The sequence below is a fragment of the Entelurus aequoreus genome, linkage group LG11 (genome assembly GCF_033978785.1).
Source record: "Entelurus aequoreus isolate RoL-2023_Sb linkage group LG11, RoL_Eaeq_v1.1, whole genome shotgun sequence".
NCBI lineage: Eukaryota > Metazoa > Chordata > Actinopteri > Syngnathiformes > Syngnathidae > Entelurus > Entelurus aequoreus.
In genome coordinates, this window is record NC_084741.1 from 42,325,269 (window position 1) to 42,340,763 (window position 15,495).

The window sequence follows — 15,495 nt, forward strand, 5'->3', positions numbered from 1 at the left end:
TGACACATAGAAGGGATCTGCCATCCCCGTTTGAATAAAAAAATGTCATTTCAGTAGGCCTTTAACGACTACACAACAAGTCGTGTGCTTGAACGCTTCACGACAAATTCTCACCCAGGACGCCAATCTCCAGACCCGCCAGCCCCGCCTCAATGGTGGGGTAGACGTCGGTCTTGCCGAAGTCCACCGCAATGGTTTTGGTCTCCACTCCAAACTGATCCTCTGGGAGGGACAAAAAAATATATACTTTGCAGTTCAGAGCAGGTGGACGCCATTCATGCAAAAAAAAAAAAGTGTAGAGACAGAATTCAACTGTAGAGGGCGCTGCACACCAACAAACCAGCAGAAAGACGTCAGCTAGTGTGTGTGTGTGTGTGTGTTGATGACGTGACATTAATTATTAGAAGACAACAGAAAGAAGTGTGATAAAGGAGGCTGTGGTTGCCAGATAATAAATTAGTGTTGCCAGGTAGAAGGACTATTGGGGACAGACGGGTTCTCCTGTTTCTGTTATGTCTTTGTTATGATTTGTCTTTGTTTGAGTGGGTTTATTGTGCTCCTTTCTCTCTCACACACACTCTTACTTACCAAGTGACATGGCTACGTCATCCAGCTTGTCCTGGGAGCGGCTGATCAACACGATTGCAAACCCTCGAAGAGCAAGCTGGAAGTCAAACCATCACATTAGTGCCACTTCCCACTAAAATAATAATAATAATCATCATTATTATTATTATTATTATTACTATTATAAAACATTCAAATAGCCAAAATTATTTAAATTAAAAAAATGACATTTTCAGCTAAAAGTGATTATTGAACAGTAGTAATATTGCATCCATCCATCCATTATGTACCGCTTGTCCCTTTTGGGGTCACTGGAGCCTATATCAGCTGCATTCAGGCGGAAGGCGGGGTACACCTTGGACAAGTCGCCACCTCAGATGGGCAGACAACATTCACACACTAGGGCCAATTTAGTGTTGCCAATCAACCTATCCCCAGGTGCATGTCTTTGGAGGTGGGAGGAAGCCGGAGTACCCAGAGGGAACCCACGCAGTCACGGGGAGAACATGCAAACTCCACACAGAAGGACTTTCGTATTGTGAGGCACATGCACTAACCCCTGTTCCACCGTGCTGCCCAGTAAAATTCTAATAATTTCTTAACGTTTGTACTAACATAATAAAATCATTATTCTAATCTTTAGTTGTTTTTTTTTATTCATTCTTATAGAAATAAAATACTATTGAATAATAATATAATAATATTTAAATAACACTATTCCTATTTATAATTCATATTCTAATGTAAACTTGATGTGTTTTTCAGTTGGATTGTTTATTACCATTAACAATATAATTATAAAATAAAAATATATTAAATATAAAATTAAATAGTATTATTTTCCTCAACATTTGTAATAATAATATAATCCCATAACAATTATTCTAATTCAAACTTTGTGTTTTTATTTTTTTTTATCATACCAAAGAAACAATATTGTGAAAAAGAGTAATAATAATAGTATTATTTTTCGTCACGTGATATTTATTGCAGTGTATTTACTTTGAAATTGTGATGACAAATAAAAAGAAAACAATGTTGGACAAGACAATATGTAATTATCACTACAATAAAGTAATCCAAATAATATCAAAAAGTACGTAAAATGTAATTAAAAATAATACATCAAAAATATTTTTCCAATTAAAACTAACTACACATTTTAGTAAATTGTTTGTGTTTAAAAAATAAAATTAAGGCTGACACTTTTGTGAATAATAATATTACGTCTTTATTTGTTAAATACATGACATTTATTACTGTTTATTTACTTTGAAATGTTGATAATTACAAATAAGCAATGTTGTTGGATAAAACAATATGTAATTATCACTATAATAAAGTAATAACATTAAAAAGTATATAAAACATAATTCAAAAAATAATAAATCAACTCAATTTTTCCAATTAAAACTAATTTTCCCTTGTTCTTATTTTTTTTAATCATAAAATAGAAATAAAGAAACACTACCGTGAATAATAATAATTGTCTATTTTTTTAATTTAAAAAAATAAATAACATTTATTGCAGTTTATTTACTTTGAAATGTGTATATATATATATATATATATATATATATATATATATATATATATATATATATATATATATATATATATATATATATATATATATATATATATATATATATATATATATAATTATTATTTAAAAAAGCAATTTTGTAGGACAAGCCAATATGTTTTTTTTTTTAAATCACTACATCCTAGTAATAAAAATAATATAAAACAAGTACATAATATAATTTAAAAAATAATACATCAAATCAATTTTCCAATTAAAACTAACTTTATCATATAATAGAATTACAAAAACACTATTGTGATCATTTATTGTAATAGTCTTTTTTTTAACATATGAAATTTATTGCAGTTGTTTATTTAATTGTGAAATTGTGATGGTATAAATAAAAAAAGAGCAATATTGTAGGACAAGACAATATGTAATTTTGTAAAATCACTAAATCAAAGTAATAAACATATTCAAAAGTACATAAAATATAATTTAAATAATACATCAAATAAAATGTTCCAATTAAAATGAACACATTTTAACATTTTTTTCATTGTGTTTTTTTTAAATTAATTTTTTTTATCATATAGTAGATTTCATAAAATACTATTGTGAACACTAACAATTGTCTTCATTTTGTTCTTCTTTTGAATACATGACATTTATTGCAGCCGTTTATTTACTTGACATGATGATGCTATAAATAAAAACATAAGCGATGTTGTAGGACAAGACAACATGTAGTTTTGTAAAAACATTGCAATAATGTAATACAAATTATGTACATAAAATATAATTTAAAAATTATTAATAAAAAAACCCAACATATTTTAGCGTTTTTTTTTTACTTTTTAATTTGGTGCTTAAGAAGTAGACTTGATTGAAACAACTATTTATGAAGGCATGGTGTTTAGAGCTTAAACACAGGGCACAGCAAAGCAGCGGCTAATCGTGGCGTTGACAGAAAGAAACGCTGCGGCCTGTGAGAGGTGATCACATGACTCACGGGCTCTCTGCCAGAAAAAAATATGTTTCACTCGAAAAAGACGTTTCCAGGAGACTCACCTCCTCTGCGTAGGATTTCCCGATGCCATCAGTGGCTCCCGTCACAACTGGAGAGAAGAAGAAGAAGAAGAAAAGGTCAGCCAAGGGTTATCATAAACACTCGCAGTATATTTGACCAATAGTGCAGATTATTCTGATGTATTATTACTCGCTCTACACCAGTGATTCTCAAACTGTGGTATGGGTACCACTCGTGGTACGCATGCTCCATCTAGAGGTATAGGTGTTGTATTTTTAAATATTAAAACAAAGTGTTACTATTCAAACGGTGTGCAATGCTACATTAGCCAAAATGTTAAAATTTCGACGACTGAGCTGCCATTTTACCATAAAATGTTTTTTATAGTGAATTTTTTTTACAGTTTTTTTAGACAGAATTTTAACAACTGAGCTGCCAGGTTTTTTATCAGTTTTTTTTATCATATTACATTTTTATCATATTACATTAAATTGAAAAACAACTGTACAGTTTTTTTTTAGCGGTAAAATTCTGTTTGTACAGTGCATTTTTGTTAATAAAAAAAATTGTATTTTTACGGTGAAATATTGGCGACTGAGCTGCACGTTTTTTGTTTTTTTCCCCCCATAAAATAAAATTTTATTTTACAGTGTTGTATTGTAAATTTCAAAAACGTGGGATGGGCTCTCGGGGAGGCTGGGGCCGTACTCTGGCTCCCGCACACACTGGGAGTCAAATGTATTGTACATGCAAATTCATATATACTCACACACATACATAGGTACCTACGCTCCCACATACATATACAAATAAATACAGTACATATTTACACACTCAAAGTTCGTATATCCACACGCACATTCATTATACAAACATACTGTATACACATACTGTACATATACATTCACTGTAAAAACATACATATACACATACTGTACATATACACTCACTGTACAAACACACACATACACATACTACACATATACATTCACTGTACAAACACACACATACATATACTGTACATATACATTCACTGTACAAACACACATATACACATACTGTACATAGACATTCACTGTACAAACACACATACTGTATACACATACATTCGCTGTACACACACACATACACATTCTATACATATACATTCACTGTACAAACACACATATACACATTCTATACATATACATTCACTGTACAAACACACATACAGTGGGGCAAAAAAGTATTTAGTCAGCCACCCATTGATTGTCAATGGGTGGCTGACTAAATACTTTTTTGCCCCACTGTATACACATACTGTACATATACATTCACTGTACAAGCACACATATACTACACATACTGTACATATACAAGTACATATGCACACATACACTCATGCACATAATCACGTTTCATCAAACATATATTAACGTTGTTGCCCTAGGGTAAACTGGGTATAACACATGGCACACTGACAAAGCTTAACCTATTGTTACTATAACAATCTACAAGGTTAATGTAGGTTGCTTCTCTTTCTTCCCCTCCATTTTTCTGCATTCTTTCGTATCTCAAGTTATCATTACGTATATGTATTGTTGCATTTGAACAATTGTATTGTTGATAATAAAGGTAAAGTATTGGTATTGTTTATTATCAATAGCACTATTTCTATTGGTATTCATATTGCTCCATTTTTAGTGCAATAATGCTCATTGTCATTTCTGTATTTTTTTTTTTTCCGCTAATTGCTTATTTGCTATTACTTTTACAATCATATTTGTACACGTCGTATTTGCTGATGTTGCTCTGTTGTTGTTGTTGTTGTGTTTGCTGTTGTTTTTGTCTCTCTGTCTAATCCCCCTCTTGTCCCCACAATTCCCCCCTCTGTCTTCCTTTTTCTCTCTTTCTATCCCCTCCTGCTCCGGCCCGGCTGCACCAAATGATAATATAAATACATTTTATAAAGTCAAAATACAAATAAGGCAACAAGAGAAGTATCCTACACTTCTCTTTTGTAAAGTAAATCTGAACAGCCGATATGGGCATCTACATCTGCTATATGATTTGCCCGAGAAGCTGGGCAGGACATTATTTAAAAATAAATAAATAAATAAATAAAATAAAAAATAAAAAATGAATAAATAAATTCAAAAACGTTACTACTCATATTTTACGGTAAAATTTTGACGACGGAGCTGGCATTTTACCATAAAAATTGTTTTGTTTTGTTTTGTTTAATAGTGTTTTACTGTAAATTGGAACACATTGAAGGTTTTTTTTTGGTAGAATTTCGGAGACTGAGCTGCCAGTTTTTTTTACCAAACAAATCTATAGTTTTAACAGTACATTACACCAAATTCAAAAAACTATCGCTTTTTTTTCAGCTGTAAAATTCTGGCGACCGATCGGTCAGTTTTTTTTAATTAAAAAATATCTGTCGTTTTTACAGAACATTACTGAAATGGAAAAAAATTTGCCCCTGTAATTTTACGTTAAAATTTTGCCGACTGGGCTGCAAGTTTTTTTTTTTTTTTACCATAAAATGGTTTTTTGTTTTGTTTTTTACAGTGTTGTATTGTAAATTGAAAAACATTACTAAGCTTCTTATACGGTGAAATTTTGACAACTTAGCTGCCAGTTTTTTTTACCGTAAAATGTCAGTTTCTGTTTATAGTTTTTTTTGTTTTTTTTTACTGAAAATTGAAAGAATATCACCAATGTTTTATGTGGTAAAATTCTGGCGACAGAGATGCCAGTATTTTGTTTTTTTAACCATAAAACCTACGGTCGTTTTTACAGTCATTACTGTAAACGGAAAAACTTTACCATTGTTATTTTTGTGGTAAAATTTTGGCGACTGAGCTGCTAGTTTTTTTTTACCATAAAATGTAATTTCATTTACAGCGTTATATTGTAAATTGGAAAAACGTTATTACTCTTTTACAGTAAAATTTTGGCGACTGAGCATCCAGTTTGTTTTTTTACTGTAAAAGTTTTTAAAACATTTTTTTTACAGTATTTTACTGTAAATTGGAAAAACATTACCACTGTTTTTTACGGTCAAATTTTGGCAATTAAGCTGCATGTTTTACCCCAAAAAATGTTGTTGTAGTTTTTTTTCAAGTGTTTTGTTGTAAATTGGAAAAACGTTACTACTCTGTTATGTAAAAAAAATGGCAACTGATCTTCCAGTTTTTTTACCTTAAAATCAAAATGTTTTTTTACAGTGTTTTACTGTAAATTGGAAAAACATTACCACCGTTTTTTATAGTAAAATTTTGGCGACTGAGCTGCCAAACCTTTGGCCGTTTTGACAGTTATCAGAATCAGAAATACTTTATTAATCCCCAAAATGAAATTGTCTACAGATTCTACATATTAGATTCTCTAATCTAAGGTTTTTTGTTTCGTTTTTTTACAGTGTTCTACTGTAAATTGGAAAAACTTCACCACTGTTTGTTTACGGTAAAATGCCAGTTTTGTCTGTAAAAAATCCGTAGTTGTTTTTACAGTGCATTACTGTAAAAAATCTGGCAACCGAGCTGCCAGTTTATACAGTGTACAGTCGATTCTTGTTTTTTTGATACAAGCAGTAAACTCTGCGTGACCCGTCAGCAAGATGGCCGCCAGGGCGCCACAGCCTGCGCCGTGTTTGTTCGCGTTGCAACCGAGCAAAGACGACACGCGTGAGCCGCTTTTGTTGGAGACGCTCCCTCAATTCAGGTTGGACCGCTCGCGTCTGTCGTCGGGTAAAATAACGTCCACCCGGGCTCGTTGCGGGGGAGATAAGACGCTGGTGTCATCACGGCGGGACGGGAGGAGCTTTTCAAAGTTTAGCGGGGACAAAAGAGGCGATATGGAGGGCGAGCGCCGTCAATGGTACCCGACGTGGACTCGAAATGAACCCAGACAGGATCGGAAAGGCGACGTGGAGCGAAAGGGCAGGACTGACTCTTGGTCACCTTAGTTGTTGCTAGGCAGAATTCTGCTGCGAAGGACAGGAAGAGCTGGCTTTGCAACAATGAGAGGTCACGACACTTGGAGTGTGTTCAAATAGGTCCGATACTGCTTTGTGCTTGACTTGAACTCGTGAAGCCCCTCTGTGACGTATGTGGTGGTCATGTGACTGTCATGGGACTATCCAAGCATACCACTATAACCCAAAATGGCCAAAGTCAGGTCAACCCTAACTCCTGACCAAAAAAAACCCAATATTTTCTCAGCCATTTAACAATTGTCCATCGATGCAATACACATTCACTCAGTGGCAGGTGATATCGGTACGATATCAGCAGGAATCATACGTACTTGTATCATTTTGTGGTGTAAAATGAGTCAAAAAGAGAACAATGCTAGGTATGAAAAACACTACCCTATTTATTATTAACCGACTGGAATGGACTTATGCTGTCTTTAAGTTGAAGTGGAGGGGTAAATGTTTTTTTGGCGACACCTTGTGCAATAATTCATGAAGCCAGGCTCATGACGCAGTAAGTTGAACAATGCGGACACGTTTGTTCCTGGATACTTTAATACGCCTCTGCCTTGGAGTAATACGCAACTATGATTATTTGATACTTGTTTGTGTTGACAAATGTTCTCTTTTACACTGCAATATTGCTCAATGTTTATATATAGCTTGTGTGCTATTCTGTGCTTAGCTGTTGTGTAGCCTATAGTAGGGCTGGGCGATACGACAATATCAATATAGACGGCGTGGCGAAGTTGGTAGAGTGGCCGTGCCAGCAATCGGAGGGTTGCTGGTTACTGGGGTTCAATCCCCACCTTCTACCATCCTAGTCATGTCCGTTGTGTCCTTGGGCAAGACACTTCACCCTTGCTCCTGATGGCTGCTGGTTAGCGCCTTGCATGGCAGCTCCCGCCATCAGTGTGTGAATGTGTGTGTGAATGGGTGAATGTGGAAATACTGTCAAAGCGCTTTGAGTACCTTGAAGGTAGAAAAGCGCTATACAAGTATAACCCATTTATCATTTATATCACGATAGACACTTAATCAATAGCAATTAAACGTTTGATATACACTACCGTTCAAAAGTTTGGGGTCACATTGAAATGTACTTATTTTTTAAGGAAAAGCACTGTACTTTTCAATGAAGATAACTTTAAACTCGTCTTAACTTTAAAGAAATACACTCTATACATTGCTAATGTGGTAAATGACTATTCTAGCTGCAAATGTCTGTTTTTTGGTGCAATATCTACATAAGTGTATAGAGGCCCATTTCCAGCAACTATCACTCCAGTGTTCTAATGGTACAATGTGTTTGCTCATTGGCTCAGAAGGCTAATTGATGATTAGAAAACCCTTGTGCAATCATGTTCACACATCTGAAAACAGTTTAGCTCGTTACAGAAGCTACAAAACTAACGTTCCTTTGAGCAGATTGAGTTTCTGGAGCATCACATTTGTGGGGTCAATTAAACGCTCAAAATGGCCAGAAAAAGAGAACTTTCATCTGAAACTCGACAGTCTATTCTTGTTCTTAGAAATGAAGGCTATTCCACAAAATTGTTTGGGTGACCCCAAACTTTTGAACGGTAGTGTACATATTTTTCTATAACTCATTATTGATCTACAAATTGCTGATAAACAATATTCTTGGCAACATTATTTTGAGACCAAATTAAGCATTGATTTAATGACAATACATAATGCAAATACATCCTTTCAAATGCAATAAATGTGTATTTGTCGTATATTTTAAAATTGAAATTGGAATGTAAACTTTTAAATATCCAAGTAAAATAAAACAAATAATAAAAATGTTGCACTTGAATAAAAATCACAACCAAAAGCAATGAAAGAAGGGGGTGGGATCCCTCAAATATAAATATTAAAATGGCTAAATAAAGTTATCAAGGTTATTATTATTATATGTGCTCAAAAAGTACTTATACACACACATTAAAATATTTTAACAAATTGAATTGTTTTAAGAACTAAAATAAATATAAAATAAATATACTTTCTTTGCAGAGAAAACATTAAATATTGTTCTGGCTTCATAAGAGCCATACAATGTTTATTTGTCTGTTTAAATATGATTATAATATTCCAGTTTAATTTGTAATAGTTTCAGAAAGGTTTTTTTTTTTTTAATAAATGCAAATTGGGTGATGAGTTTGTGTCACTTCCGGTTTATGTGACGTTACGTGAGTTCACTTCCTGTGGAAGGGACGTCCGTCTGTTTCAACAGATCTGGCCCGCCACATCATTTTATATGCACACAATTAGCGCAAGTACTGCACCTTACGAGTTTAGAGCAGGGGTGCCCAAACTTTTTCCACTGAGGGCCCCACACTGAAAAGTCAAAAGCATGCGGGGGCCATTTTGATATCATTCCTTTTTTTAACCTTTAGGGCTCCCCTCCAGTTTGGTGCCGCGGATTCAGAAGGGTCTCAGTCTTAAATATATTAAAAATAAGTCATATATAATTGACTTTTCAGCGCTTAAATCTTTAGATCAACTTCTGATCTGTCAGTCAATATAAAGTTTTTTTTTTTTATGTTTTGTGCCCTTTGTGGCAAAACCCTGTTTTTTTAATGGCAAAAACACTAAATATGCAATATTTTACCACCAAAAAATGTTCAAAGTGTTTAATAGGTCAATCATTCATAACAACGTTGATCATTATTACTTTTTGAGCAATGAAAGTGTTTCTTAAATCCCACTTGATAAAAGTGTTATAAATAGGTTGTACTTTTATTTATTTTTTTTAAGAGCAATTTCCATCGACTTAAATGTTTTAATTATTTTTTCATGTGTTTTTTTTATGCCCTTTCTGTCATAAGAAAAACAACTTAGTTTTTTGGTAAACACAAAATATGCAATTCTTTTATTTATTTATTTCAAAGTGGAATATTTGATGTGAAGTCATTTGAGCCTTTAATAGGTCAATAATTCATAACATTGATTTTAATTCATTATTATTTTTGAGCAATGAAAGTTGTTTTTTTTAAATCCCACTTATAAAAGCGTTAAAAATATTTTTTTTCCCACTATAAAGAGCAACTTCCATCGATTTATAAGTTTTATTTTTTCCATGTGTTTGTATTATGTCCTTTTTGTCATAGTTGGTCTTAGTTTTTTTGGCAAAAAAAAAAGAAGATTTTTTTTTATTTCAAAGTGTAATACTTGATTTAAAAAACAAACTATATATTGTATTGGTTTTAAAAAAGGAAAAATATAAAAATGGCCCCCGCATGCTTTGATTTTTCAGTCTGTGGCCCTGAGTGGAAAAAGTTTGGACACCCCTGCCTTAGAGCGTAGGGTGAAACTGTAACTGAGTGTACAGCCCAATACGTCTCTCCTCATGAGTAAAATTCAACTCTGTCTCTGCTTGATTCCTTCTTCTTGTCTTGTGTAATATATAGTTCGGTGTTTGAACCTGACAGTAATTTGTTGTGAGTTCATGCACTTTGTTGGTTTTGTTCTTGGAACAAGGTGATGTTCATGCACGGTTCATTTTGTGCACCAGTAAATAAACAAACTGTCTTGAATTTAAAAAATATATATATATAATAATATTTTTCACTAAAGAAGGGTTCGATGAAATAAACTGGTGGGGTTCGGTACCTCAAACAAGGTTAAGAACCACTGCGTTAATGTTTTACGTTTTTGTGTTAGCATTTAAGTTAGCTCGCAAGCTAATGCTAGTCCTTTCATAAGTTAGTCAAATTGCATTTATTACTCACAATTTTTAGATTGTTTCAATTTAATACGGTAATACCGACCATCAAGAGTTTTACAGCGGTTATCATTACTGAAAACAAAGCAAAAGAGTGAACGCTCTTGTTCATGTACCGTTTGGTTAATTAACTTTTCGAACATCGACCCGGGCATAATTGGACACAACAAATGACATGAAAAAGTGTCTTGATACTCTTTGCCTGTGTTAGGCAATGATCGCTTAAAGATATAATGCCAAATTAAGTCAACCTCCTCAATCACCCGGCCAAACTTGAGGTGGAAATGAACAAAAGCGTCAAAAAACCGACGCCACACGATGTCGGCGGCTTGATGAGCGATGAATGGAAGCAAAGGACACAAGGAGAGGAGACAAGATGAGGGAGGGAGAGGGTGATGACGAACATGCGGGAGGAGAAGTGGGGTTGGGGGTTTGGGGGGATCCTGGGGCGGCTAAAAATAGAACTGGAGCGAAGCAGGAGAACGAGCGTGTGAAGGAGAAACAGAATAAGGGAGGAAGGAGGGAAAGAAGCAAGGAAGGAAGCACAAAGTCAAAAAGTCAAAAAAAAGAAAAGGTGGACACTTATTTTTTAGACCTCCCCATGGTGTTAAGACTGAAAGCATCCCCGCACAGAAAAGCCTCAATGGGCGAGGCTGGCACAAAGGTGAGGTCCAACATGGCCGACGAGGACAGCGAGCACTTCATTGGGTACAGCGGAAGACAAAGATCGGGTTTGAATTTTTGCGACAACTTTTTGTCCCCGCTTTGCCGCGTTGTCCACGGCGGCCGCTTGTAAGATTTTGGGTCGAGCGTGACGCAGTGCGAGGAAAGCAAAAGTGCATAAAAAAATTTTTAAAAAAAGAGAGAAGACGGGAGGAAGCTGCTCAGTGAAGTGTGGGCGACATGGCTGGAAATCCATGATAGTGTAAACTCCGGGCTAAAGCCTACACTTTGAACTCTGCGGGTTATAAAACGGTGCGGGTAATTTATGGATTTTTCTTCGCCGACGGCCATATTGTTTTGTGTTCAATAGTTTTCATTAAACCCAAACAGACACACTGAATAGGTGGGAATCTTTAGGCGCCTCACGATTTGATTACGATTCAGCAGCTACGATTCGATTAAAAAAACGATTGATGCATCTTTAATTTATTTGTATTGATGCAGTTTTACATTTCCTTTCGTTTCACTAAATAAGCGTTTATCAATTGCAACTTTAAGAAAAACAATTCATTTGGAATAAGAAACAGTTAAAATAATTAGAGATGTCCGATATTATCGGCAGATAAATGCTTTAAAATGTAATATCGGAAATTATCGGTATCGGTTTCAACCTCCCGATTTTCCCGGGAGACTCCCGAATTTCAGTGGCCCTCCCGAAAATCTCCCGGAGCAACCATTCTCCCGATTTCCACCCGGACAACATTATTGGGGGCGTGCCTTAAAAGCACTGCTGTTAGCGTCCTCTACAACCTGTCGTCACGTCCGCTTTTCCTCCATACAAACAGCGTGCCGGCCCAGTCACATAATATATGCGGCTTTTACACACACATAAGTGAATGCAGGGCATACTTGATCAACAGCCATACAGGTCACACTGAGGGTGGCCGCATAAACAACTTTAACACTGTTACAAACATGCGCCACACTGTGAACCCACACCAAACAAGAATGACAAACACATTTCGGGAGAACATCCGTAACACAACATAAACACAGCAGAACAAATACCCAGAACCCCTTGCAGCACTAACTCTTCCGGGACGCTACATTATACACCCCCCGCTATCATCTCTAAAAATAACTCCCACATGTGTTAAGGTAATGCAAATGTGTATAAAACTGGACCATAAGTGCCTTAAAATAAAGGCGCTAGTTGGATCTCTCAGTGAGGTGGCTCGCTGCAGTCAGCCACATTTTAGAATAATAATGATAAATGGGTTATACTTGTATAGCGCTTTTCTACCTTCAAGGTACTCAAAGCGCTTTGACAGTATTTCCACATTCACCCATTCACACACACATTCACACACTGATGGCGGGAGCTGCCATGCAAGGCGCTAACCAGCAGCCATCAGGAGCAAGGGTGAAGTGTCTTGCCCAAGGACACAACGGACGTGACTAGGATGGTAGAAGGTGGGGATTGAACCCCAGTAACCAGCAACCGTCCGATTGCTGGCACGGCCACTGTAATACTTTATTTACAATAAATCGATTATCAATTATTAACGTTCACTAATGATTTTATATTCGTTTTATAATCTGTAGCACTGCTGTTTGAAAATGTACTTCCTGTTTGAATGCCTTGAACCGAAGGTAAAACCGTCCATAGCGCTTCTGCTCGAAAAGATTATTCGTTCATCACTCCAAGCAACATTTGTAACTTTTACAATGCAACTAAAACAATTTTTCCTTTTGTGATGTTTGTAGGAGTGCTTTCACGCACATTTGTACGTGCTATCGTAATGTAATGACGCCAGCGTTGTTAACATTAGCTAATATGCTAACACATCTACAAGTGTCTGTGTTAGTATTATTAACGTACAAAGGCATTCATTTTGTATTGTTTCAGTTTCACAAATTCTTCAGTAAATTCACCATAACGTCACCGTGGAGTGATTGAGTCTGTTTAGCTGATTGGAGAGCTAGCTTCCGCAGCTAGTGGGTCCATGACGATGACCTCTGTTTTGTTTGATCAGCAGTTTTACTGCTATGTTACAGACACCAATTGGAAACAATAAAAGGTGTGTGCGCTTAGCATATCCTTCCAAGGTGTGTAGCGTAGCATGTTTAGCTCATCCTCCAGTGATAATAAAACTTGGGAGAAAGTTTATTTGCCGCCATGGAGACGAGGATTGCGGACTAGGAAGCGGCTTTGCACCGTGGAGGGAAAGTGGCCGCTCGCAAAAATGCTACAGTGCATTAATTGTCGCGGTCAAATTTGCTGACACAGCTAGAATGTGTCATCAACATGCATTATCAGGACATAACGACGGTAATAAAAACTATTTATATTGTTTGTGTAGCGATACACACACTAAAAAAGCCATTTTAAAGCTTTTCGTGTTATAAAAAAAACCCTAAAAAATAAATTTTCAAATCAACATTTTGTGTTACGGTTGACAAAGAGCATACTAATTAGTGTTTTGACTTTTTCTCGAAACATTGTGCTTTATTTCTCCTCCCCCTTGGTAAAACAATGTTGCTTAATGTTATTCCTACAATATGACACATTTTTTTCAAAACTTTCGGGCCACACTTTGAACACTCCTGATGTACAAGAGCTCATTTAGGATGTGTACCTAATGTTGTGGCTGCAGAGTTGAAAGTCACCACCACCTTTCACCTGCATGCGTGTGTCTGTGAATGTCTGTGTGTGTGTGTGTGTGTGTGTGTGTGTGTGTGTGTGTGTGTGTGTGTGTGTGTGTGTGTGTGTGTGTGTGTGTGTGTGTGTGTGTGTTTGTGTGTGTTTGTGTCTGTTTGTGTGTGTTTGTGTGTGTTTGTGTGTGTTTGTGTGTGTTTGTGTTCTGGCAATGCTTACTTAATGGGGACATTGCTCTGTTTACGCAGTCACCTTTAGGGGACCTCTGGCGGTATGGGGACAAAAAAACAGGTCCCCTAGAGCAGTGGTTCTCAAATGGGGTACGTGTACCCCTGGGGGTACTTGAAGGTATTCCAGGGGGTACATGAGATTTTTTTTAAATGTCTGTCAAAAAGAACTGTGAAAAGAAATGCAACAATGCAATATTCAGTGTTGACAGCTAGATTTGTTGTGGACATGTTCCATAAATATTGATGTTAAAGATTTCTTTTTTTGTGAAGAAATGTTTAGATTTAAGTTCATGAATCCAGATGGATCTCTATTACAATCCCCAAAGAGGGCATTTTAAGTTGAGGATTACTTCTATGTGTAGAAATCTTTATTTATAATTGAATCACTTGTTTATTTTTCAACAAGTTTTTAGTTATTTTTATATCTCTTCTTCCAAATAGTTCAAGAAAGACCACAACAAATTAGCAATATTTTGCACTGTTATACAATTTATTAAATCAGAAACTGATGACATAGTGCTGTATTTTACTTCTTTATCTCTTTTTTTCCAACCAAAAATGCTTTGCTCTGATTAGGGGGTATTTTAATTAAAAAAATGTTCACAGGGGGAACATCACTGAAAAAAGGTTGAGAACCACTGCCCTAAAGGGAAACCTTTTTAAATGATAGTCGGATCCATTCTGAAGATGCCTAAGTGATTTTTAAGCTTTGGCCCATAAAACATGTTTAGTTTGAGTGTGAGACATTTGCACAGCAGCCCCCTCATCGGGCTGTAGCTGGTACTGCACTCGCTGCTCTGCTCACACTTCTTCCGTGTATAGTTAATCACTTCCACCTGTCCTATAAGAGGACAGCTGTAGTGCTGTATTCTGAGGATCATGTCATATTTAATTTGAACTTTTTTTAATTTTTTTTTATAAATGTCCTCAGTAGTCACGTACAAATTTTAAATTAACCATATTAACTCTTTTTCCCCAGGGTCCCCAGTAAGAATGATCAGCACATTACCTCGTCAATCCAGAGATTTAAAGACGTGTATGAGCTAACTGGGCAGTGGCCATTTTACCTCATTTTTTTACGCCTCCACAACCTGTAGAAAGGGTGGTCCCCACAAGTGATGATC

The 15,495-nt window shown here is 35.7% G+C and overlaps 1 protein-coding gene across 1 annotated transcript in view; it reads right to left on the minus strand.

Moving 5' to 3' along the window:
* The window catches only part of hsd17b12a (hydroxysteroid (17-beta) dehydrogenase 12a), a 55,106-nt gene that overhangs the window by 13,622 nt on the left and 25,989 nt on the right, over window positions 1-15,495 (minus strand). Inside the window, exons 2-4 of the mRNA XM_062063320.1 lie at window positions 3,167-3,213; window positions 589-664; window positions 115-222 (exon numbers count right to left, since the gene is read on the minus strand). Coding sequence (XP_061919304.1) covers window positions 115-222; window positions 589-664; window positions 3,167-3,213 — 231 coding nt within the window. The remainder of the gene's footprint in view (window positions 1-114; window positions 223-588; window positions 665-3,166; window positions 3,214-15,495) is intronic.